At 39.4% G+C, this 27,428-nt stretch overlaps 1 protein-coding gene and 2 pseudogenes across 20 annotated transcripts in view; 2 read left to right on the top strand and 1 right to left on the bottom strand.

Annotated features, from left to right (window-relative positions):
* NRXN3 (neurexin 3) overlaps nucleotides 1-27,428 on the top strand; it is a 1,545,560-nt gene that overhangs the window by 1,182,972 nt on the left and 335,160 nt on the right. For all 20 annotated transcript variants that reach the window (XM_070415785.1, XM_070415793.1, XM_070415776.1 and 17 more), the window contains one exon: nucleotides 3,531-3,712. In XM_070415785.1, coding sequence (XP_070271886.1) covers nucleotides 3,531-3,712 — 182 coding nt within the window. The remainder of the gene's footprint in view (nucleotides 1-3,530; nucleotides 3,713-27,428) is intronic.
* On the bottom strand, nucleotides 13,598-14,223 carry LOC139008078 (heterogeneous nuclear ribonucleoprotein H-like; annotated as a pseudogene).
* On the top strand, nucleotides 14,382-14,963 carry LOC139008068 (heterogeneous nuclear ribonucleoprotein H-like; annotated as a pseudogene).

Raw genomic sequence — 27,428 nt, 5'->3', positions numbered from 1 at the left:
CCCATCCGCTCTATCAAAACCACCATCAGCTCCATCCCAGTAAACAGCTAGCCAATTATGAAAGCAATAAGTCAAAGTATTCTTTTGGTCCTTTTGAGACAAAAGAAGCTGTGTGCTAAATAACATGTCATACTTGTTTACTGTTTGAAGATGGAGTGTATATACTTTATCTTGGTTAATGGTGACAGTGTGGAGATTTCATTTCTGAAAAAGTGGTGGTTGGAATTCAGAAAAGCAACCTCAGCTGCCTTCAAACTTGAAAATCCTGCAATGTTAAGTGGCCAAATGCAACTATAGTAATTTTTTCTTCAACTGAATTGACCACTTTTTGGCAGCAAACAGGAAATTTACATGGCTGAGATTATTAATATATGTAGTATGATTTTAGCATTGGCATATAAGCACAGAAAGAAACCAGCAATCAGAACTACTAGGCTCGGGGGAGAAAACGTGTGATGTGGCACTGCATGGCTTAGCAATGAAAATCTTTAATGGATTAAGGAAGGTTCTTACAGTTCTGCAATGTTCCCCAAAAGTTGATTTGGAATCCACATTTAAAAATAATAAAATTAACTTTTTAATTTGGAAACATAAACCGAAATAATTCTATGGTCCCCTTGGGACTACAGGCATTTTATATTAAAATTAAATGAAAGCTTGTATTTATATTTAAAAACCATTCCAGATAGCAAAGCTAAGTGAAGAGAAAAATATGACAAGCTATCAGATTGAAAGTTGCAACTATTAACTTCCTCTCAAGCCAACATTGGACTTTATCACCCTCACTAGCAAATTCAGTACCAAGAATATATATTTTAATGTTTATTTCTACAGAGCAAAATATTTCATATGCTAAGAATTTTTTTATCTTTACACCCTTTTTACCTGCAAAGTTAGAATTATCTAACGTAGTGAAATCCTAAATTCAGAATAACAGAAGCAATTAAAATAATTTTAAGTTATTTTATATCTGCTTAGCCTAATATTGTCATTGTGAGGTTTTGTTCTTTGCTTATTTAAAAAAATGAAGCCCTGGTGACCTCCTAACCACTATATATAAGGGGTTATATAGTTATCTTTTAAAGTGCTCTTCCTCTTTATATTGAGAATTCCGGAATAGGGCAGCGGGGGAGAAATATAAGCAGACTAGAAGGTTTGTAATGTTATTTTTTTTAGTAAGAAGACCAGATTACCTTTTGAAAACATGCCAGACTTGGGGGCTATGGCTTTGCTTTTGTTCCATTTTAGTCTTAGGAGAATATATGAAAAGTATGAAGTTCAGTCAAGGTTGCATCATTGGGATAGTTTTTTGTGTTATTATATTCAGCTATGATTGGCATGTGGTAAAAATAGGCTTTCAGAGGCAGGAAGGTTAAGCTGGAGACTTAAAGGAGGTGCCACTTAATTAAGTCAGATATTTGGGTCTATGTTCCCAAACAGTGTTAACACATGAGATTGCCCATAAAACAGTTGGGAAGATCCAGTTCCTGAATTTGAAAGGATTTGCAAACTATAAAGCATCATGTATATCTATCACTGTTATTAACTTTTGACTAGTTCTATTCATAGTGACAAAATAATTTGTTTTGCCTGCATCTTTAATTCAAGGTGACAGCCCTTGGGGCTTTGGATGTCCTGATGGGTTTATCTGTATAGCAGAATCCACTATATATTTAGGATAGAATAGGGTATGTTTTTATAAATTGCCACAAAATGTCACAGGCTGATTTGCATTTTTGGTGATTCTATATATTAATCACTGAATAACCTTCAGTTTTCCAAATAAAGATTAAAGGTAGCAGTGATGATGTTTGTAATCATCCACAGAAAGGGAATTATTTAAATTCTGCACAGATGGAACGATACCAAGGGTAAATGACTATACACATATTTCTAATTTTAAGAAGCTTTGAAAGAGTTTGTGGATAGTGAGGAGCAAACATTATTTTGCATATGGAATTAACCATAAACTTTCCATATCACAGTCCCAAATTCTCCAGAGGCCTGAAGGGCTTTTCAGACACCGTCCGCTAAAGATTGAGAAATTCATAAAAGGAAAATTATGTTATGTTATGTGTAATTGGAGCATATTGGAGCAAACAGTATAGTGACTTTTGATAAATAATAAATTAGATTTTATATGCCCCAGAATATAATGTGGCTTAGAGCTTAAAAAATGATGATACATGACATATTCTCCTATTTCTAGCCTCATAACAATTTATTTTATTATTTAAAAATGAGCTGCAAACTCATTTCTTCTTCAAACAACATCATTCAACCCAATATCCTCTGTAAACTCAATGTGGACCAAGGCTTAAGATTTTTAGTGAATGCTAAAGATATCTGAGTGCTTGTCTAATGTTGCTTTAAAATAGTTTCAAGGATTGAACCGTGTTCAGTGGGAAACATACAAGACCATCTGGTGCCAAATGGTCTTTGAACTTGGAGATAAGTAACATATGGAAGCACCCGTTGTGGGTAACATACACACAAGCGTGGAAATTGCAATCATGTAGTCTATTCTGGCTACCACACTTAAATGCTTTTCCCCAAATTCAGATTAAAAAACTTGTTTTATAAAAACAGATGTTTTCAATTTATGAGATGCAAATGATTTCTTTATTTTCTTCCCTGCTTGTTTTCTAAGTATGTTTAAATTAATACCTTCTTACAAACCCATGGGTTTGTAACTAGCAATGGCAAAACACAAGTAATAATAGGAAATAATAGTAAATACACTGATAAACCCACTAGTCATAATTGACAACACCACTTCTCATTATACTGAGATTTGTTTTCTGTCTACTATATCTCCTTTTGGAAAAGGAGGTGGAAACTGTTATATCATAGCAGATAAACACCACTGCTAGGGGAAAATACTAAAGTTAATTTTTCAGAGGCCTCTGAAATTAATTTTTATCATCTGTTAAATAGCAACAATACAGTGAGATCGGCAAACTCTTTTAGTCACGTAGTTGGTTTCCTGAGGCGCCAGCTTTCCTCTCTGTGGGTGGTAGAGGTCCACGCATGAAAGGAATGATGGCTTTGGACCCTCTGGGTTTTCCCTCAGTTTCCTGAGGTGTCTCTGGAACAGCTCCAAGCCCCACTGACTAGAATACCCAGATTGCTGAGAGATGCGGGCACTCCTTTTCTGTCTGGTGTCTGTCCTGGCAAAGATGGTAAATTAATCCTGCTCTTGAGGAGGACAGAAAAGTTGATTGTCACACGTCCCCAAGCTCTCAGACACAGCATATCAATTGCCCTCCGTCCCGAGGCAGCAGGAACTGAAGATGTTCAGAATGTTGCTCCCTGACATCTGCTCTGTTATTAATTTGTTTTGCCTGCATCTTTAATTCAAGGTGACAGCCCACCGTTGGAGGCTTTGGATGTCATCCCTCCGGGCACCAAATCCTGGTACTTGGGGGCATGTCCCCTTCACAGCTGTCTGCAGAGGCTCAACTGTGTGCCCACATCTGGCAACACGTGATTGGCTGCCCTGATGACTCCCGCTCTCCTTGCTTTTGCAGCTGGCGCAACCTACATCTTTGGGAAAAGCGGAGGCCTCATCCTCTACACCTGGCCAGCCAACGACAGGCCCAGCACGCGCTCGGACCGCCTGGCCGTGGGCTTCAGCACCACTGTGAAGGATGGCATCCTGGTTCGCATTGACAGCGCTCCTGGCCTCGGAGACTTCCTCCAGCTTCACATAGTGAGTGCCGGGCCTTCGTCTGAATTCTCTTGTCTTCCTGGTGGGCTGAGTTGGGGAACCAGATAAATGCAGCAGAAATTATAGTTAGACACAGCAAAGAGACATGTGTCTATAACAATTGCCTATGTGGGTGTTGGTATTCTATCCAAGGGATGGTTTCTGTGTTTAGTCTCATTCTCTTCTCAGAACCATGATTGCCCTAGGGTGCCTCGGGGATACAAATTTTAAAACTCTTCCCATTTTGACTCCCTCCCTAACTGTGTGATTTGGCATCTCAGGAAACTTTCAGCAGATGGCTCAGGTGTAAAAAGAAGAGATTTTTACCTGGTGTGGTTCATCTGAACCTGGTACAAGTAGCAATGCCAATTTGAATGTCCATGATCTCCTAGGGTGGAGGGCCAGCAAAGTTTTTTGTATATTTTTATAAAGAGCTAGCTAGTAAATATTTTGGCCTTTGGGGGTCATGTAGCCATGTAATGTCGAAGCAGCTGTAGGTACAATATTTTTTAAAAGTGTATGTGACTTCTCCAATACAAATTGTATTTATTAAGACAGGCAGCTGGTTGTACTTTGGTGACCCTGCTCTAGGCTGCAAACTTCCTCTTGGTGATGTATAGAGTGTGTGATAAAAACTGAGGCCAGAGTGGGTGGGGCCGAAAGAAAACAGCACAGTGACCAAGAATCCGTGTATTCATGTGTATTGTGCATTCAACATTTTGCTTGTGTATATAAGCCCAATAGGACTGCACCCTCAGTCATTGAAGATCATTAAGAACACAGTGCAATTTTAAGAAATTAAAATGATTTGGAGGAAAAATTACTTCGTTATGAGGGTAGAAAATATTTTTATAGCAACAATTAACCCATTTTATCACCTGTGCAGTCTGCAGTTAAGAAAGTAGGCTAACGGAGGATATGATTCTCATCCATAAGTACCCAGAGTGCAGCCACCAAGAGCACAGAGAGGAATTGTTCTCATTAGTTAGCAGTGACAAGGCTAGAAAAAATGGATTTAATTTGGAGCAATAAGAATCTGGTTTAAATAGCGGGGAGGGGGTGCAGTTAAGAGGAAAGATCAACTGGGGATTAGCACTAACCTCCAAAAAGGAGGAAAAGAAACATTTTCTGGGGCTCTTTGCATACAAACTTTGTGAATGTACTGGTTCTCTGGGGAAATCGGAGGGTAGGATTTCACTGTTGGTTTCCCAATAGAGGTGGCTGCCTGGCTGATACTATAGCATCAAGCTCATTCCTTGGGGCAGGGCGCATCTCTGGCCCCTGCTCTTCCAACATTCTTAGAAATAGGAGCATCTTGAAAGCTAAAGCTTGAGCTAGAAGCCTGTCTGGTCTCTGGAGCCAGAACAGGGCAAGACTCTGTATAGGAGTTCAGGGAGGGGCCGGTTAGAAATGATGATATTGCCTCTCCAGCATGGCTCAGTGGTTGAGCATCAACTAATGAACCAAAAATTCATGATTCAATTTCTGGTCAGGGCACAGGCCCAGGTTGCAGACTCAATCCCCAGTGGGAGATGTATGTGAAGCAGGCGATCAATGATTCCCTCTTATCATTGATGTTTCCATCTCTCCCTCTCTGAAATATATATTCACTTTCAAAATGTGCAAGAGGGGTCTTGAATTTGCTGTGGAATTTGAATGCTTTCTTAGATGCTTCAGGAACCACATGATACTATGAGCCTGAGCTAACGCATGTTAAAAAGCCATGCCAAGGAGCACAGATAGAGGCAGCCATGGTTAGGAGGGTTTATCTTTATTTGGCCTGTAAGAACCACCATAATTTACAAAACTCGGTGAGATTTATGCTGCGTATAACTTAATGACTATTTCATGGCAGCAATAACTAGGCGATTATTACCAGCTCACTTGCATTTTCCTGGTGATTTATCTTCTTTTCTCGTTCAGTGTGACTTACTAAGAAAAATATGATTTGGCACAACCATGAGCATCTTTTTTGAAAGAGATAATGGGCTACCAGTTAGTCCATTTCTCCCATGTGTTTTGTAGAGTATCCTCACTTTTAAGAGAAATGTTTTTTTATTTGAAAGTTGACTTGCAATGGGCACTGTTTTTATAAAATGGATGTGAGGATTTGGGGAACTTCCAGGAGGATGCATACATTCCATTTTAACATTTCACAAGCAAAAATACAAGAAATTGAACTTCAAAATGTATAGTACCCCCTTGGGTACTATGGACTTATTCCAGTGATGCTGCCATTGCTTAAACATTCTAGAAAATCCAAATAGATTGTCTGTGCTTCAGAGCTTGGGGTAGAAAAGGATATCATCTGATACATTTTAGAGAAAAGAAAAAGAGACCCCATGATATGGAGAAACCACTTTGTTCTGGAATGAACCTGCAATGTTGGTGACTATCTTGAGCATGGGGCTGCTTTTTTGGTCTAGTAAGTTTAAACAATTTTTTAATTTACTAATGGATTATCTCTGGTATCTATCAGAGATTAAAAATGGTGCATGACTGCATTCCAATGAAAAGTTATCTATAAAAATTAGGCTGTAGGCACTACTTGTGTGACCTCTGCCTCTGGCTGCAAACTTCCCCATGAAGATGTGAAGAATGTGTGATACACACTGAGTCCAGAGTGGGTAGGACAAGAAATCCAAGTAGAAGATCAAAAGACTTGATCACAAAATCAGGGTCTTGTGTTGGACATTTATATAGATGCATCAGGGAAGTGAAGCCATAAATACATACCAAGACAATTTATATGATTTTTACAATCTGTAAAATGTAGATTTGTTTATTGAACACAGTTTGTTTCCTTGCACTAAAGAAAATTACTCCAAAGGAAAAAAGGTAATGGCATTAATGAAAGCAGAAAGGGTTGGACAGGAGATGAAAGGTATAATCCTCCCTTGCAGTTTGCCTAGGAGGATAGAAACCCAGTGGTGGGGAGAGAAAAAATGATGGTAGGTATGAAGAGGAGATGAAAGCAGGGCAGATCACAGGGACAGGAAAGAAAAGAAAGTGGGCCTAGGGGAGAGAGGACAGACTGTCTACAGATGTGCTCAGCAGGGGGTCACATGTGGGCAAAGTTGCATTTTTCCAGTGTGGGTCTTAGGTGTGGAAACAACCAGGAGTACTTTGGTGTGATTTCTGATTGACTGTAAAGCCAGTAAGTTGCTCAAAAACAAAGTATTGCAAGCAATTCCTGCAGTGCTTTGAGTAGCAGTAACAGTGTCATTGGAATAAGTCCTGGTTACCCCAAGTTAGCTCATTTGGAGGAAGAGAAAATGCTGTTCCAGGGATACCAGGGAGTCTGACCTTGAGCTGTGCTCCCATTCCTGAAGAGACCTCCCTGTCCTGGAGCCCCCCAAGCAGGAATGGCAAATGGGCTTTCCCTTGCCTGGCAGCTCTCAGTGCCTCTCTCTCTCACTCCAAGCTTTGCAAAGGTCCATGAGGGCAGCCAGCACATCCAGCAGGTAGGAGTTCTGGCTTCCACTAGCCATGTCTAACACCTGTGCAGAAATGGGGCTTTGTGGATAGATGTAGGCTGTCCATCTATTATACATGGTCTATACACACCATCCTCCCTTTCATACTTGAACTTTCTTCTTTCTTTTCCTTTGTCACCCTGAAATCCCCACCCATTTAATGCTCTTTAGGAAAATAGATATTTTGTTAAATTCATACTCCACTGTAGGTCCTGGAATCATTTACTGATTAAAGTATTCAGTCTTATTCTATGATCCTTCTCACACCAGGCTAAGGTCTGCAGCTCTCACAGAATTTGAGGTTTGTTTGTTTAACCCCTTTTATGCCATTAAGCGTCTATAGATGCAATTAAATTCAAAATATCATGCCATGTTGGGATGGTTTCCTTTTTGGACACATGGAAGTTAACTGGTTAAAAGATTAGAGAAGGCCAAGAAATCAAATAATTTAGATATGGTTCACTTCAAATTAGTTTACATTTCTTCGATTTTGGTTCAGATTTCCTTGATGCACTATTTTCTGTGTCAGCAATAATATTAATGAAATGACTGATAAAATATGTTTGGCAAAGGCACAACGATATTTGTTGAAATATGTGTGCATGAACTGAAATTATGTGGGAAGGAGGAGGGTACCTTGAAGCAGAGGGATTTTAAAATATTTGTACTTCAAATATAAGTTTTCTGCATTGAAATCTATTGTTGATAAATTAACCAGGTCATTATTTGGAGAGCAGCTGCTATTACTTGCAAGTGATATCTACCCACGACTCCTATCGAGCTCTATGGCAGGGGTGGGCAAACTTTTTGACTCGAGGGCCACAATGGGTTCTTAAACTGGACCGGAGGGCCGGAACAAAAGCATGGATGGAGTGTTTGTGTGAACTAATATAAATTCAAAGTAAACATCATTACATAAAAGGGTACGGTCTCTTTTTTTTTTTTTTTTAGTTTTATTCATTTCAAACGGGCTGGATCCGGCCTGCGGGCCAAAGTTTGTCCACGGCTGCTCTATGGGGTGTGTCATGTTACACTCACTTTCATTCATACAATAGGGAAAAAGTTGAATAGGACCAGAGGAAGTATTACCATGAAGCATCTGCAATCACTGTCATGGATCTCTCAACAACCTCCCTTCACTACTTACAGAAGAGAAGGTCGAGGAGAACTGGACATCATTAGCTCTTTTTTATATAGTTACTGCGGAGTGTAAAAATGAAATCCTATTAATTTCTTTCTCCCTGTGTGTAATTTACAGTAAATCCTTTTGGATTCATTTTTTAAATTATGAGCCTTTCAGAAGAGTGACAATTTATGGGTCAGTGCACCTGTTCTGTTTGATCAGAATCTCTAACCTTCCCCAATGGTTTCCCTTTGGAATTACAATGTAGATACTTACATAAAACAAGGTAGGAGGACACCAAGGATGCTGTCCAGCCTGACCACCCTTTCATAATGGCAAAGTGTTCTCCTTCCAAAACTGCACTCCCTCCCCGCCCCAAAAGGCTAGTAGTATCCTCTCAAGGTCATGTTCAGGGAAATTGGAAATGTATTAAGTTTGTTTCGCATAATATTGTTTTTCCATAATTTATAGCATTTGAAGAGACTCCTGGAGAACAAGGGGAGCAGAGCTGAAAATGATAAATGGTCTGTTTGTCACATCTGTTGCATCTGTAAATAGTTGTCCTGGCAGCTTCATTGGGCCATCTCTGTGGAGACTATTTATAGGGCACCTGTGGGATTCCTCCTTGGTGAGCTGAGGTGGCTGGTAGCTTAGATTCAGCTCTCCGTTTGACCAGGGACAGCCTGGGTTTGATTCAGGGACTGGATTTTGGGGTTTATGTGGAAGAGTAAAGAGGAATGTTGGTATTTCTGAGGCTAGTGAAGCAAATAAAGAGGGAAAGGATGGGAAAAGCACAAAGGTGACCAACAGACACAATTTCCTTTTTCCACCGTGTGCTGCACAATGCATGTTGGCTCTGTGTCTCTTTCCCGTATTTTGTTCTCAGTGAAAACGTCTCTTTGAGTTTTCTGGGCTTAGGAGCTTTTACAGATCACTAGGCATTTCTGCAGAGAAGGCCTGCTGGGGATCCCATCTGCAGCTCCCAGCTTAGCCCTCAGTCCCAGCAGAGTTGGAGGAGAAGGTAGGAGAAGGCAGTGGAAATGGGGATTCCATTAAGATACTGCTTGTGAAAACTGGACCCAAGGTAGCTGCCTGCATGGGGCTTGGTGTGTTTCTCAGATCTCTATTATTCCCAAGATATTTCTATCTAACTCTGTTTACTTTGATTCCACACTTGGTTTTGAGAGGCAATGTGCTATAGTGGGAAAATGTACTTAATTTTAAATGGAAAGATTTGGATTGAGTCTCATTTCTGTCAGTAACCAGTTAGCTATTTGGCTTGGAGTAAGATACCTCTCCCTTTCTTTTAAATAATCCCCCAAAAAGTTTATGTTACATGGTTTTTTGGAGGTTCAAATGAAATAAAGAATATAGAAGTTGTTTGTTAGCAGCAAAGGACTGCACGCATGTTGAGAGGTAATTTGCTTGATGAAATCCAGAAGGTGATGACTTCATCAGAGAAAAACAAATAATGAAAGGAAGAAAATGTTTTAAAATTAAAAGTAGAATCTCATTTTGAGTATTTTTAAAAGTCTGTGGGCACTTTTTCTGCAACCAAATTCCTATTTTATCTGATCAAAAGCATTTTTTTCTGAATTAATCAGATCCACAATTGAGACTTTTGAAGTGTCCTATTAGCACATAGTGGAGGACCATTTCCTTCTAAGAGAGGCTTGGTTAGGGCAATAGAATAAGTGGACTTCTGCAGCTTTCTGGTCTCTCATTGTAGGACATTATGTCCCTATACAGTGTCACAAGGTGATGCATTGTGCCTCTGTTGCCCTTGGGTATAATGTTGCAAAGGACTCTCTACTCAGTGGGAGAAGTATAATCCACCATGCCCTGGAGTTCCTTCTTCAATGGTATGAACCATGGAAAATGGAAACATACCAGCTTTCCAAAAGAAGAAGGGAAAGGGGAGGAGGAAAGAGAGCAGGGGGTAGAGGAGAAGGAGGAGGAAGAGAGAGGAGAAGAGGAGACGAAGGGAAAGAGCAAACAATAAGAAGAAGCAGCAATAGCAGAGCACACCTCTCTGGGCAGGCTTGGTCTGAGAGGGGTTAGGGCCCCACTGTGGGCTCCAGATGAAGCACCCATGGGTTGGCCCTATACTTGAGGATTATTAGAGCCCCAAAGAGTCATTTCTAGAACCAAGGTCTTAATGTGGGTACAGCCAGATTGAGTGAAGATGAGTAGTTGCTACTACTAAGTTAACTGGGAACCTAAAAGCACATATACAAATAAAACCATTTCATAGATTTTGATTTCTCAAAATCAGAAAGATAATTTCAGTGAGAAGATGAAATATACAATAATGCCATCATAAAAACCAAGTTGACAACGTGTGTAGAAAGTATGTTATGGCTGGTAGAGACTTAGAAGAAGCAGAGGACAAATGGCTATATCTCTGTCATTTATCACTTACACCAGTGACACTTTAACTATTAACTTATGATAGTCATGTTTGAGAATCCTCAATTCATATATAAAATGAATTTAGAAAAATTAGGATTAAGAGAATTTAAGTTATGAGTGATATATATATATATATATATATATATATATATATATATATAGTATATATATATATATAAAGGGCCAGGGGCCGTCACATTCGAGACAACTGAATGGATGACGGAACAGGTTAAGTAAGGCAACAAGGATGACAGGGGGGTTAGTGAGGGACATCCGAATGACTGAGCAACAGGCTGTGTGGGGTGACCAGGCTGGCAGGGGGAGCAATGAGGGACCACCAAATGACTGAACAAGCAAGCTGAGAGGTCCTGGATTGGAGAGGGTGCAGGCTGGGCTGAGGGGACCTTCCCCACGCCGTGCACAAATTTTGTTCACTGGGCCTCTAGTCCAGTATAATGAAATCGAGTGTTTTTTATGTGTCAGGCAAGGTGCTGCATTTTGGGGATACTGTGATTGACCTTGGCTTACCTAGAACTAACAGACTGGAAAAAAAACAGTAATTAAATTAAGTTATATTTTTATTATACATTATGAGATGATGTATAAAAAACTCTTGTATAACTCCTAGCCTATAGTGAGCTTTCAATCATGGATCACTTTATGTTATTGGTACTTTTCTTCAGCTAACATTTTTTAAAAGTCAAAAAAAAAAACACAATACATTTTATTTTCCTAAATAATGAATAAACTCTGAGCAGATCTCTAGGATTTTAACATCTATAATAATAAAAGTGTAATATGCTAATTAGACCAGACAGCCAAACTATCTTCCGGACGTCATTCCAGACGTCCTCCCGGACGTCCTTCCAGATGTCTGTCTGGATGAAGCCTCGGCAGCGGGGGCCAAGGCAGAGGCAGTTAGGAGTGATCAGTCAGGCAGGCAGAGTGGTTAGGGCCAATCAGGCAGGCTGGGGAGTGGTTAGGGCTGATGAAGCAGGCAGGTAGAGTGGTTAGGGGTGATCTGTCAGGCAGGTAGGCAATTGGTCAATTGGTTAGGAGTCAGCTGTCCCAGATTGCAAGAGGGATGTCCGACTGCCAATTTAGGCCTGATCCACAGTTGGCCATCCCCTGAGGGGTCCCGGATTACGAGAGGGTGCAGGCTTGACTGAGGGTCACTCCTCACCCCACCCCGGTGCACGAATTTTGTGCACTGTGCATCTAGTAAGCAATATAAAATTCTAGGAGGAATCAGGATGCTACAATGTACAAGTAAAGCCAGTCTCATGGTATCCTAGATGAGAACAGGTAGCCAATAGCTGATAGTGCAGAATTGCAGAGGCTTTTTAAAAATAGGAATCTAAAATGCAGTGAACAAGGCAAACTCCAGGCACATCAGGTGAGCATTGTGGCTCATGTGACCTAATGACAAACCTACCTTAACACCGTTGGTGGGATGAATTATCTCATTGACCCACCACTCACAGTTACTAGTCATTACTCTTGGGGTATTGTTCAGTGTAACAGGGCGAGAAATAACTCATTGACTCCTGGAAGCTGTGGATGATGGATTTTAAATCCCTGGCTGCATTCATAAGGCACGGAAGCTCACTGTATTGATGGGGGAATTCATTAGCCGCCCACCCTGTAGCATCATATGCTTAAGTCCTGATGCTGTCACTGCTGCTGTTTCATCTTGTTAGTGTTTCCTAGATAGATGGCAGAGGAAACTGTACACCTGTATTAGCTTCAAAGATAGTACCAACAGCCAGACTTGTCATTTTGCAGCCTGAGATGACAACTTTGGAGCCTGCAATCATTTAAAGACATTTAGAGAAGCCCTGTTGATGGACCCAGCTAAGCTTCATCCGAAAGTCAATTTATACTCAGGATAAGAGGAGATGATTGACAATTAAGTCTCACATTCTATTCTTGATTCCTCAGTTAACCTCTTTTATTATTTTTTTTAAAATATATTTTATTGATTCTTCCACAGAGAGGAAGAGAGAGGTACAGAGAGTCAGGAACATCGGTGAGAGAGAAACATCGATCAGCTGCCTCCCACGCACCCCCCGCTGGGGATGTGCCCACAACCAAGGCAGATGCCCTTGACCAGAATCAAACCCGGGACCCCCCCAGTCTGCAGGCCGACGCTCCATCCACTGAGCCAAACCGGCCAGGGCTATTTTATTTTTTTAAAGAAAAATTTATTTGACAAATTTCACTTAGCGCAATACACCTAAAAGGAAATCACAATACAATTAAAGATTTAAATCAAGGCCTCGGAATTTCATACAAACACCAAGACCAGAATCCAAAGTATTGGTATTGCATCTCAAAATTTCCCCATTAATTAAAAAAAGCTTAAACTTACATACCTTGGAAGTTATTAAATGAAACTAGAATTAGCAAACATGCCAAATATTTCACTTTTAATTGTAGACACAGGTCCTATATTGAGTTTTACAAAAAAGCATGTTTTTCAAGATGCTTCCACAAACAGTGTTCAATGTGATGTGGTATAAGAGCAACATTTAACATATTTCAAGTTTTTTAACCTAAATATACTTACTGTTTAACTACATTCTACAATAGAACTAACTTGAGAAAAGCTAAAAATTGTTTAACAGTTATAGTTTACTCAACTTAGTTGTTACATCCTAGATGAATATTTGTGTTAAAAAATAATGAACCTTTAAGTCTTTAATTCAATCCTGATTTCCACTTAGTGTAAGCATAAATCACAAGTTGGTATTGCAAAAATTGTTACTTTTTTTTCTTTAAAATAATGTTGACCAAGAGTCAGTGATAAGGATCAATTGCATTCCCCATCCACCACTCATACTAGTTATGCTAGACCTCCCTCCCATTCCCTTCACTCCCACAGATGCACAGGATACACTATTGTAGTAGCTGCTGTTCACTGCTCCTTGGCTGCCTATGCAATGTTTGATTGCAAATCACTGGAGTTTTCCTGTAAAACTTGCTCATATCCACTCATGCTGTTCTGGCCACCATGGCCACCTCCATAACCACCACTCAGCTGCTGGCTGGTTGGGCCACCATAAATGGACTGGTTTGCATAAGCACCACTGCTTGCTCCTGCTGTAGAATTCAAGAAGAGTCTTACATATCTGTGTTCATAAGCACCACCGCTGGCTCCTGCTGTAGAATTCAAAAAAAAGTTCTACATATCTGTGTTGCATATTTGCTTTGTCTTTCGACATAGCTGCCACAGCATTTTCATGAGTTGCAAACTCGGTATCTGCTTCACCAGTTACTCTGCCATCAGGACCAACTTCAATATGTACTCTCACAGGGTTGAGAGGTGAAAAAAATTATAAATGCCATTCTCAGTAGATCTGTAAGGTAATCCCTGCGTGTATCCAGTGTCCAGTTGTGCTCTGGAAAATAGAGCCACCATCCCCATATATGTGGTCAGACATTCCTGAAAAACAGTAACTGAGGTCTCCTTGGTCTTGCTTGGCGAACGAAGTGCAGAGTTTTTTGTTTTTTCTTTTCTGTTTTTTTTGTTTGTTTGTTTTCCTGACTGAAAAAGCCAAAATGGGGCTCAAGGTATATGTTTCATCTATACCAGAGAAAGCAGACCTAGTGGCGAGGCTTTTGTTGAACTTGAATCAGAAGATGAAGTCAAATTGGCCCTGAAAGAAGACAAACTATGGGACACAGATATGTTGAAGTATTCACATCAAACAACATTGAAATGGATTGAATGTTGAAGCATACTGGTCTAAATAGTCCTGACATGGCCAATGATGACTTTGTACGGCTTAGAGGACTCCCCTTTGGATGTAGCAAGGAAGAAATTGTTCAGTTCTTCTCAGGGTTGGAAATCGTGCCAAATGAGATAACATTGCTGGTGGACTTCCAGGAGAAGAGTACGGGGGAGGCCTTCATGCAGTTTGCTTCACAGAAAATAGCTGAAAAGGCTCTAAAGAAACACAAGGAAAGAATAGGGCACAGGTATATTGAAATTTTTAAGAGCAGTCAAGCAGAAGTCAGAACTCACTATGACCCACCACGAAAGCTTATGGCCATGCAGCAGCCAGGTCCCCATGACAGACCTGGGGCTGGTAGAGGGTATAACAGCATTGGCAGGGGAGCTGGCTTTGAAAGGTTGAGGCATGGGAATTATGGTGGAGGTTATGGAGGCTATGATGATTATAATGACTATAATGATGGCTATGGTTATGGGTCAGGTAGATTTGGTAGAGACCTCAGTTAACCTCTTTTAATTCAGTTTATTTTTTTACCCTGTTTTCTATAAAATGGCAGGTAATTTAATGGCACAGATGATTATTTCCTACAGTTAGGATGGACTGTATCTTTAGAGACCATTACATTGCTACCATTACTATCACTTCCCACTAATACTAATAGACAAAATACAGGTATGAGATACTGCATGAGAACTTTGTTTACATTACCTTATTATGAGCTCACAACAACTCAGTATTGTGAGTCGCTCTTAATATCCTCACTTTGTAAACGAGGCAACTAATATTTAATGAGACTGAAGAATTTCCCCAAAATAGCACTTCTAATAAACTGCTGAGCAGGCCTTCAATTTTGGTTCTGACACTTAATTACTTTCATACTCCTAATGTAGGTATTAGAGTAGAAAGTGCAGTGGTGATCATTTTAATTCAACACATATTTATGAAACAGTAATCTATTTGGATGTGTTAAGAAGTTTAATATAAAGGAGGGGAATCCAAATTGTACCTGAGACTTAGTTTTAAGGCAGCATCAGTTATATACCAAGGAAGGTAAGAATATTATTGTTTGTAGAGATTAGAGAAATGTTCATAGACAGGGTTGGTTAGATTTAGACTCTGGAACTGGAAGAAGGAATATGCCAGGTGAAGATATGAGCTTAAGGATAATCTCAAAGGAAGAAACCACAGGCTGTATTCTCAATTTGGTGAAGTGTTCTCTTTGACCAGAATAAGTGGCTTGATGGAAAAGGCAGATAGTATGGAATAGGAGAAAGAGCATATGTTTTAGAAGCAAGTGGTCTGTGATTCAAAATCTAGCTCTGCCCCCAACCAGCTCTATAACCTTGGGTACATTATCTGACTGCTCTGTAAATCGGACATAGTGATAATAATGCCACCTTCCAAGTCTGTGTGAAGAATGATGCATGTGAAAATGCTTAATGAGTATCTGGTTCACAGTAGATGCAAAACTAATGATAGTTATGATTTTAGGTTTGTTTATTTTATTTCTTCTCAGGCACTTTTAGCCTGTAGAGAGGAGGACTTGAACACCAAACTGATAGATTTCTTCTGAAAGCCGTCAGATATTGAAAGGTTTTGAGCAGAAGATGAAATGTCCAAAGCTTGATTTTTAGGAAGAGTATTTTTGGTATGTTGAAATAATTTTTTTCACCAGGATCAAGGAAAATAGATAACAGGATAGGGTGTAAGTGGTCCAGGTAAAACCAAAAAAACATTTTAAGGACTTATTCAAGCATGATGATAATAGGAAGCTAATGAAGATGAAACAAAAGGACATTTCAGAGACAGAATCAATAGGTGTTGGTTGCCAGCTGATTGAATGGATAAGTAGAGAAGTAAGGAATGCCTAGAATGAGAAGGTTATGATTTCATTATCAGCAACAATAAAATTGAGACATATTTTTAAAAAAATGTATTTTAGGATGAGGTGAGAGTTTTACTTTGGTGATGCAAAATATAAGGCATCCAGGAGTCAATATGTAGAGATTTCCAATTGGAGATGTGCAGTGAACTTGATGAGAGATACAGGATAGAGGTAGGAATTTGAAATTTTTCAGCCTGGCAATACAGTGGAAGCTCTGAGGATTGCTAAGATCTCCAGGGAGATAAATGAGTAGGAATTTGGGATATATATATATATATATATATATATATATATATATATATTTTACAAAATGATAAAGGAAAAGGAAGAAAGTTCAAAAGAAAAGATTAGAGGGTCAGGGAACCCTACATAGTGAAGTTTTAGAGAATCAAAGGGATTAAGAGAGGTTTTCAAATACAAGTAGTTCCAGAGATTTTTACCCCCTTATATCTTTTAGCCATACCTCTTTTATCTGAAATGATTTTGTTGGGATGTGTTCTTTGTCTTCACTGGTATTTATTCTAGCTTATAATCTTCTCATCACTCTTTCTGCATTTCTTCCCTTTGTAGTTGGCATGGGCCTTACTAACTCAGAGCCAGAAGACTCAGGGTCTAGTCCTAGCTCTACCATCAACTAGAAGTTATTTTATGTAAATGGTAGAGATATACAAGGTGTCCTCTCCAAAATGTTTACAGAATTTAACAGCTAATAGCTCAATTTTGAAAATTAACACTGCCAAAGTGTATGTATGCATTTTCGAGGGCACCCTATAGATAATATGCTGCCAACTTCAGAGTATTATGGTGAAGATTAAATGAGAAAATGTACATTAATGTGCCTTGTTACCATTGGGAGACCTACAAAGTTAAGATGAGTCCGTTCATAATAATACAGGTATGCCTACCACCCAGCAAAGCTTTTGACGCCTAGGTGATTGTGGTTGGAGACCTAGAAATGAGGGCCTAAGAGATGCTAAAGTGATTGTAGTTTTCAACAGGAGGGTTAGCAGCCAAGTAAATGGCAGACAAGAGCCAAAATGTGGATGGCTCAGGTACCAGATCCCATTAACTGCTATGGTCCTTAAATGATGTTTTTATCTGGTGTATGTCCTCAGAGGTTGCACATCACTCCTTGGAGTGTCACTTTGGGTGAGGCAGCTTGCATTTCTGTTCCTTTTTTAAAAATGACTGTGGCCATTCCTATTGTTTCATTTTGTAATTGTGCAAGGTTCCTTCATAACATCTGTCTATATTTCATAGATAGCAGATTGCTAGACACATCCACATAGCACTAATGGAGACAAATAAATAAAAATGGACCCAATGAGAAACCTCCTCCTGGGAGATAGACCACATTATTTTGGGTTATTTTGGGTATACTTTTCAAGCCTTCTTACAGTGTCATGTCTACATAGTGACCTAGACCTTCTTCCCCCCCAAACCTAATTATTATAAGATCACCCCAGTGGGTGACAGTATCAGTACAAATTAAATGTTCCCTTCTCTTAACTGAATGCTACAGGAAACAGAATGGAAGCACATGCTTCACTTTGATTATCACTCAAACACTGCAAAACAGAGTGTGCACTTCCTCCTTCAAGCCGTGCGTGTGTGTGTTAAACACATGCAGACATTGGGATGAAATGCAGACATGGTTTATCAGCTCTAGGGAAAACCATGGGAGTCTTTTTTGCTTCTCTAAATCTCCATCTTTTATTTGAGCAATGTCTTTACAGAGATTCAAAGAACATTATCTTACAATGATTCTCCAAAGAGCAATTGAATGGTGTCACCCAAAATTGCATATGCAACATATCATAACAGATCCCCCTTAGGAACTGGGAACCTACCCTGAGTTCTCCCCTTATAAGTTACTATAATTTTTGATAAAGAGAACAGAACTCTCACTTTATGTATTCAACATGAAAGAATGTAGATGGAACAATAAGAAGGTTTTCCCTGCATTTTCACAAATTGCTTCTTTGTTAAAAGTGAGCGTTCGGTTTAAATAGTACATTAACAAAGGAGTCCCCTATGATATGAACACAAATCCTAGAAGGAGTACCAAATTTCTCTTAGAGGCATGCAGACTGAGCTCTCAGGTGCCTCTTGAAGAGAGCAACCAGTATTGCAGAGTAGCGAGACTTCGTGCTGGATTCTGTATACTTGGTTGCACCTGACATGAGCTGGACAAAGCACTGGGATATTTCTCTGCTGTTGAGGACAGATTACAGGATTCACCTGGAATAGTGAATGCCACACAGTAGGAAAAGTGTGTGTGTGTGTGTGTGTGTGTGTGTGAGTGTGTGTGTGTGTGTGTGTGTTTAAAAGGCCTAAGCAGAGCAACACTGTTCTATGAACTCAAACTCTACTGCTAACCACCAAAGCCATCTTGTCAACTTTGACCTAGAACTGCTACAGTAGATTTTAGAAACTTAGCCACCACTTTTCACACAGATCCTCTGGAAACACACTATCACTAAGTCGTGTGGATGTCCCTGAGAACTCACCATTCTGTCCGCTTCTGTCTTTAGGGTAGTTGAAGATGTGCTTCTCTCTTAAGGGGACTTTCTGCTGTTTCTGATGACTACCAATGAGGCCAGAGCCACTGTGACCTCCTGACTGTTCATAAACCAGGTCTGCACACTAACATTTCCAAGTATATACAGAAAAGCCCCATGGGGACATTAAAATGGAACTACTGCTTGCTCCAGTACCTCCTTCCTTTCTGGATTCATTGAACAAAAGAACAAAAATTAAGTATTTTCTTCATTTTCCCCAGAGTTTATTGATACTGCACAAACAAGCCCACTTTTCCACTTGTTTCAATTATGCCATTCCTGGTTCCAAATCTCAGAGAATGGGGCATCCCTCCTTTTCCACACTGTCAGTGTAAGCAGATTGGAGAATGTGCTCTGATAGTGTCCCCTGGGCCTCATCTAATGGACAAATATATTTTAAAATACACATTTTTATATACAAGCTGAGATTTCCAGTTTCTCTCAAAAAGTTGGTAGGTTCAGCTATACTGGGCCAGTGTTCCCATGTGGCATGGGTCAGCTGGAGATCGGTTGGGCAGCAGGGGCCCTTTTATGGACATACCCTCTCCAGTCATCCTCTCCACCCACACACTCTCACATATATCACCCAGTTTCTCCATTCATCTCTTGGCCTGACCCACCCTGAAGATATCTGATTATGTATATCCTCTCACACAGAAGATGAGTTAACAGTTTGGGGATGTAGCTTCACCTATTATATATAAACAGTGCCCTCAAACATTTTCAGACACAACTATTTTTAACACTTAGTTTAGAAGGGCTTAGAAGTTGACTTTCACATTACTGTCCTAAGGGTATATGTTTGCCTACTCAGAAGTATTTCGGGCTCACATATTTGTATATTTCATGCATCTGATTTGTTAGATGGCATAACACATTTAATGACATTAACTCAATGGTTGAACTTACTGGTGCTCAAACTTTGTATTGAACACAGAATGGTAAGGTATGATTGAAGGTTTTATAATTTCTCTGAGACAACTTGGGTAAGATATGACATTACACAGAATATGCATAAAATAACACATTTTGCCTGTATTTACTTCATAATTGTACAGTATTGGTGTGTCAGAGTTTTCTTGACTATTCTTTTCTCCTCTCAGTAAGAGCCTTCACACACATCTCTGATTATGTAGCCTTATCTTAAGGGCTGTCTTTCAGGGTGTTGCTGAGAGATCCAATTTCTGACAAGAGTGAAAGGTGACACATTATTGAGGAACACAGTTGTTAATCTCTGTTTCTTATTCAAGGGCTTTGGGCTGTCTGTACCAAAATGTTTCAGATGCCTCCTCTGGGGATTGCTTTGCCTGTTCCATTCCTCAGATAGTCAGGAGTTTCTTTTTCCACCTACTGACAGTTTCACCAAAGCTTTTCTCCCATTGCTTTGGGCCATTGCTTCCAGTCATATCTTCTGTGACTATGAATATAATTCTTTCCCTTCAATTATATTGTTACCTTAAAGGTACTTAAAGACTATGATCTAGTCTCCTGGAGTCACTGCTTTGCCAGACTTATAAAATTAGCTCTCACTACCTCTTCTCATGTTTTATCTTGTAGCCTTTGTAGCACTTTTTTTTAGCCTATCTTTCTAGCTACTCTAATATTTCAATATTCTTCCCAAACTAGAGAGGTCAGAGTAGCGCACATCCCAAGTATCTGTGAGTATCTGATTTTAGAGGGGGAAATGAGGGGAGAGGACTACCTCACAATTGAACTAAATATATTTTGTGAGTTAGGAAAATAGACAAAACTAGTAAAGAAAATCTAATAGGGCACACTGTCAAGGTTTCCATATATTTTGTTTGTTTGTTTGTTTATTGATTTGAGAGAGAGGAAGGGAGAAAGAGAGAAACATGGATTTGTTGTTCCACTTATTTATGCATTCATTGGTTGATTATTTTTAACAAGATTTTTATATTGAATTTTTAGAAAGAGAAAGAGAGGAGAAAGGGAGAGAAACATGGATGTAAGAGTGAAACATCCATAGTCTGTCTCTGGCATGCCCCCTACCAGGCATTGAGCCAGCAACCTGGACCTGGAATCCAACGGGCAACATTTTGGTGCATGGGACAACACCCAACCAACTGGTTGATTCTTTTATATACCCTGACTTGTCATTGAACCTACAACCTTGGTGTATTGGGTCAATGCTCTAACTAACTGAGCTACCTGGCCAAGGCCATCTATTTTAACATACTGTTAGACTAATCCTGGAAGCTTAAGGGGAAATGAAGATTTTTCTGAAAATATTTTGCTTCCATTAGATGCCTGCAACTACCCTTTAGAGTAAGATATTCTTTAAAAATACAGGCTTCAAATAAGATTGTGTAATTAGAAGACCTCCCCTACCCCATAGCACAGAAGTGATTAAGCCAATACTAATATTAATGCTATCATTATAAATAATATCCCTGTCTCTGTGGTTTAAAATTAAAAGAAATTATAAGGCATTTAATCTGAGGAAGAAAAAAAATCAAATTGCAACATGAACCACCTTGGTACTAGCTTTTAGCTCCAGTCCATGCCCAATGGCATTGGCAGCATGTCATCCATGTGGCAAATTGGATACAGCTTCTGGGGTACACCGCAAAGAGCAGAGACCCTGGTAATCTCTCTGCTGCCATGGTCTCCAAATATTTTTGAATGTCCACACATACTAGAAAAAAATAAACCATATAGCACTTATAAATTAACATATATTTATTATGTAGAGTATACACATGCTAATATGTTGTCTACATTATAAAACACTCAGAAACATCAGAATAAATTTTTAAAAGAGTAGATGTTTCAGTATTTTTCCCATAACCCCAGTGAACCCACCTTGGCACCCCTGAGGAAGTCTACCCCCCCTTTGGAGATCACAGCTCCGGTGCATCACCGCAGAGCCAGAGCGAGCTTCTGTTCTCAGTAAGAAACCCAGGAAAAACAGTTAAATGCTTGAGGGCATCTAGGAGAATTTGTCCTTCAAATACTCATTTTAGAGTTGAAGATAGGAGCCAGAGACTTACCTAGTTATGGTCACATATTAGGTTAATGAAAAAGCCTGGGTTAGAAGGCAAGCCCCATAGTTTTCAGACTGTGATGCATAATGAAAAGACCAGTTGTTCTGTTTCAGTTGGAGTTGAGGAAAGGGGGGCTGAGCTCCTGCATGATGGAGAAAGAGAGGGGAGTTGCCAGGTTTTTTTAATGATGAAGTACTATTTGCCTAAGTGACCTCTGTTCTTTCAAGCTCCCTTCGTTGAACCCTCTTCACAGGTTCTCTGTTTCTCTCCAACTTCAAGATCAAAGCTTCTGAGTCAATAGCAACCTCTCTACAAGGGCACAGGGGCTGGAACTGGACTTTCTGTGTTCAAATCCTGACTCTCATACTTCACATTGTCACTTCATAGCTATGTGACTTTAGGCAAGTTACATAACTTCCCTATGCCTTATCTGCTGAAATTGAGGGTGATAAAGTTTCATATGGGTCGATGTGAGCATTAAATGAGACCATACCTGTAAAGCCCTCAGCACACTGCCTGGCCCATCCTAAGGGTCCTTTAAGTGTTGCTGTTATTACTGTCAACATTTTATTAATAATTCCTCCTGCAAGCACTTTGCTCCATAAAATTGCCCTCATTCTAAACAGGAAAAATCATTTTCCTTCCCAGTTTGTAGACACATATGCTGACAATCATGTTTGTACTTATGGCCAGAATCAGTCCTGAATTCCAGAACAGACACCCAGCCTAGAGTCCCATATCAAACTACATTTACTTTTAAGATGAACATAAGGAGTCAAAACCCATTTAGCAGACCAGGAACACAGACACCATCATTTTCATTTTCTTCTCATTCCCCTAAACCAGTGGTCGGCAAACTGCAGCTCGCAAGCCACATGCGGCTCTTTGGCCCCTTGAGTGTGGCTTTTCCACAAAATACCATGTGTGGGTGCGCGTACAGTACAATTGAAACTTCATGGCCCATGCACAGAAGTCGGTTTTCGGCCTGGGCGAGTCTATTTTGAAGAAGTACTGTTGATATTTGGCTCTGTTGACTAATGAGTTTGCCGACCACTGCCCTAAACCATCTCCTCTCTGTGCACAGGGGCTCCTGTCCAATTCCACCCAGCCTGGGAGACGGCAGCAGGAGGGTTATTGGGGCCTCTGTTCTTCCCTCTGAACACCCAGTTGTGTGTGAGCCTGAGTTACCACCTTGATAGCTGCCTCACATAACTAGCAATCCACCCCTTGCAGTGTTTCTGTTTTCTCCAGCTTTTGGCATCAGGGAGTGTTATGAAATGATAAGGGGCTTGCTCTCTAGTTATGTATTGCGATCGGGTGACAAACAATGAGAGCTGTGACACATGAGAGGGCATGCTAGTGCTGATTATGGGAACTCCGCATCAGAGAGCAGATCATATGACAGGCCTGAGGTGCTACCACCCTTCCCCAGGGGTTATTAATGAGGCTTCATACCTGGGAGGACAGGTGATGATGTCTGGTTGATGCGATAATTAGAGATATGTCACTTATCATAAGCCGGGCCCAGCACCTTGGGCTGGCAGCTCTGTTCCATGAAAGAGGCAGGCTCCATGCTCCAGAGAAAAAGTGGAACTTGTTGTAGTGGCCTTTTCCAAAAGAGGTCATGACAAAATGTCACCAAGGGCATTGGCTGGAAAGTGGTATTGAATAAAGAAAGGAGTTCTCTGAACAAGAGCGCCTGATTGAGAAGCTGGGTTGTATTGGCCTGTCTACCTGTTGGATTAAATAATATTCTAATAGGTGTGTACACACTTTCCTTTCAGAGGCTTGTCTTCAGGTATAGTGCTGTTTATGCCTCACCTTCCTCCACTATTGCTTTTCTACCTGCTCATGGCCTTGTGTTCTGGAATGGATAGAGGATATAAATTTCTGAACCCCATGTAATGTGATTTCTTTACACCTGAATTGGTGCCAATGGTACATCCATCTAATAAGCTAAGTCTCAAGCCACACCTCTCTCCTGGCTGGGAAGGAAAATTTATTTGTGGAGTTTGCACAGGTGGGCCAGGTGATTTAGCATCTCTATTGGTATTGAACCACCTATCACAGACCCATGGCTCATTTTACTCAAAGGATTGCCCAAGAATAAATATAGAGGACCTCATTTAGAGTTCCCTTTCTCTAAAGCCCTTTAGGATTTCCTTTTTATTACTCTTCACATAATTAATGTAGCTAATCACAAACATGCACCTTTGCTCCAAGTAAAGTGTATGTGAGAGTTGACCCAGGAGGGAAGAAGATCTTTTACCAGAAGCAATTAGACACACCTTCAAATGTCTCTTAATTTCCCTTTCATGAGAAAGCCCAAAGTGAGGTACAAACCCAATTCAGATACTTCATAAGAATCAAAACATCCTTCAAAGGGAGTGGCTATTATCTTATAAAAAGTCTTGCTATTTATAAAGCATCACTGAATGCAAGGGTGTGTAAATGAGAGTGCATTTGTCTCCTTTTGTTTTGTTTTTCCCTGTAATTTCCTCAATGGTCATAAAAAGGTAGAAACTACTATCTTCAGTTCCCAGTTGAGGAGCCAAAATTCAAAGAGGTTAAGTTGCCAAAGTTGCTGCCACTTACAAACAGCTGATACAAGGTTTAAATACAGTGTGCCTAGAGCTAAAGCCTTGGTTCTTTCTCCTTCCTGGGATTTTCTAGGTAATTCAAGCAGGATAATCTTTCTCCTAAGTAAATAGTAAATTCAGGGAGGGAGTATCTTTGGGAAATAAGAATCTTATCCTATTTAAATATTGCTTCTAATAAACTTTTGCCATTTTTATATCATTTTAGAATTATGGATGCCTCTATTTCAGGATTAGAAATGATCAGATAGACATAACCAACTGGCAATTATAGTGACCAAGACCAATTATTACACCTGAACTAGAGAGCCCACATTGGGATGATATCACTTTTTTTTTCTGTTCTTAAACTGGTTTGGTCAACTCAGGAAGAATATCCAGAATTCTCAGCTCTTGAGTTCCTGTGCCCCCAAGCTCCAAAAGAATCCATTAAAATTGCAGTTGCATATTAATGTTGAGTTAATATTAATATTGAGAAAAAGAGTTGGTCAGTTAGAAAAATCACTCTAACATAATTTTATGCATTAGTAAGTCAAGAATTTTTTTTTAATCTTGAATTTGTCAATAGGTCTCTGTTCTCTAATGCTGTCCTCTTTTCTAAGTGATTTTGCAAGATATTCATTTTTAATACTAATGTATATTTTTTCTAGGATATACTTACAAATGAAACTTTCAAAGAATCAATACTGTTACATAGTGAATTATGTAAAGTCTCAGAATATTATATCTGACTTCCTATGGCTAGATACTCTGGACACATTTTTATTAATCATACGTGGAAAGTACTATGACATAGTAAATTCTATCAGGCTTCACTGAATAATATCATGTGTTTCCTCACAAAGAGCACACTTTCAATTTTGGAGATTTGTTGGCTAGTAAGTGCTTAAGGTCTTAAATGGTGCCAAGTGAAGAAATGCCAAAAAAACATTCACAACATGAACACCAAAGGACTTTTCTCCATGAGTGAAATGCCAGTGTGGGACAGCTCAGTGTGATGGTAAACTTGACCAATGGTGAGTGCCAGCAGATGAGGAGTGGACATTAATTCAGGTGGTGACACAGAGGTTGGCATTGTGAGGATTTTTAAATTCCAGAACTAAATAGATGATCCACTGGGAGGCAATGTCCAGACAGATCAATACTGCACAAAAAGATAATTGCTTTTCTTGGTGAATCCTAAGAAAGGGCTGGGGCTTTAGGGAAATTGAGAGAGATTTCTTTTTTTCTTCCACAAAAAGGTAATTAATGAGTACAAAAGACAATGCAGGGCAAGAGAATAGAATCTGAAAGCTTGAAAGCTATACATTCATAATGGATTTAGAGATTTACAGGAGGACTTTATCCCAGAACAACACCTACTGAAGTAGACAGAGCTGTGGTGGTGACAATGTCTCCTTGAGAGATGCATGCTGAAATCTTCTATTGGACAAGCATCCAAAAACATTTTGTGCAAATGAAGTATGCCTCCTAGTATAGCTGTATAGATAGAAAAGGATAGAATATTTAGAAAAAAAAACAGGGCTTGAAGTTGTCCTAAAGTTCGTTTACAAAATGAAGCCTGAAGTACATTCCATTATGGAATGAATGAGTGTGGATTATACTAGAACTGTGGTCTGTCATGCTCTCTCCGGCTGTAAAATACGGATACTCCATCCATTAATAATATATTGGAAGATAATTTAGGATGTAAACTCAGAGCCTCTTCATTACTTGAAATCTGCAATGGAATTTGGTTAGACAGGAGTATATCATTACTAACCTTGACATTATAAGGTGAGTTTTAGCATTGTGCTTGAACAAAAATTTTTACAAGTTCTATAGTAATTAAAAAAGAAAATTTCTGGTTTACATTGAATGGTAAAAGCTAGTCACACCAGGGACAATGTCTAAGTGGCATAATTGTTTATTTTTTTAATCAAGTTCTTTCTACTATACCAAGCTCCTTAAAGACTGAATCCTAAACCTGTCCATTCTTATACACACAGTAGGTGCTTAATAAATATTTTTGAACAAATGCTCCAAAAGTGTATATTAATTGCAAACTGAGCAAATATGTATTAAATGTATACTTGATGCTTGGCATCTGATAAATAGCTACAATTATAGATCAGGAACTCTGGGGAGACTATTTCTGTTCTGTCAAAATTTCAAGTAATCTTCCAGAAACTTGAAAACTGGTTGTATATTGAGATCAACAGAAGGGAAAAGTGCGTTTCAGTTTCATCAAACATGATCATCTTCCAAAGCCATCTTTCTTAGAGAACTTGCATGAAGGAAGGTAGGAGAACATCATTAAGATGGGTCGTCGATGCAGCGACCAAGAAGGGTAATCTTAGAAAAGAGTCAACTATTTAAAAAAAGCAGGGATTGAAGTTGGAGCTTTGTGAAGGGACTGTTTGCAAATGTAGTCTGAATTACACTTTCCCTACAAATATTTTTAACTTTTTATTTTAAAATCATTTTAGATTTACAGAAGTTGCAAAGATTGTATAGAGAGTTCTTTTATACCCTTAATCTGGCCTCCCCTAATGTTAACGTATTACAAAACCATGGTAAATTTATTGAAACTAAGAAATTCACATCTGTACAATAATTTTAACTGTAGAATCAACTCAGATTTTCCTGGTTTTTCAGTTAATTTTTTTTAAGGTACTAGAATCCAATCCAGGATGTCACATTTTATTTAGTCTTCATGACTCTTTAGTCTCCTCCAAATGGTGACAGTTCACAAATACTTTTAACTGAAAGAATGATATAAAAGTATATTTGTCATATCAATTCCATCATCCTATCTTTCCTTCTTCCACTGAAGTTGGGCATCAGTTATGTTCTTGGCTATTCATTCTAATTTATACATTGAATATTTTTCCATTACACACAATTGTAAGTGTACCAATGTGGTCACCTTTTGGTACATGTA

This window comes from Myotis yumanensis, unplaced genomic scaffold (assembly GCF_028538775.1).
Source record: "Myotis yumanensis isolate MYYU_CA2020_CCGP unplaced genomic scaffold, mMyoYum1.0.hap1 SCAF_1, whole genome shotgun sequence".
Lineage (NCBI taxonomy): Eukaryota > Metazoa > Chordata > Mammalia > Chiroptera > Vespertilionidae > Myotis > Myotis yumanensis.
The sequence above is the reverse complement of the archived record's forward strand: the minus strand, read 5'-3'. Positions and strand labels throughout refer to the sequence as shown.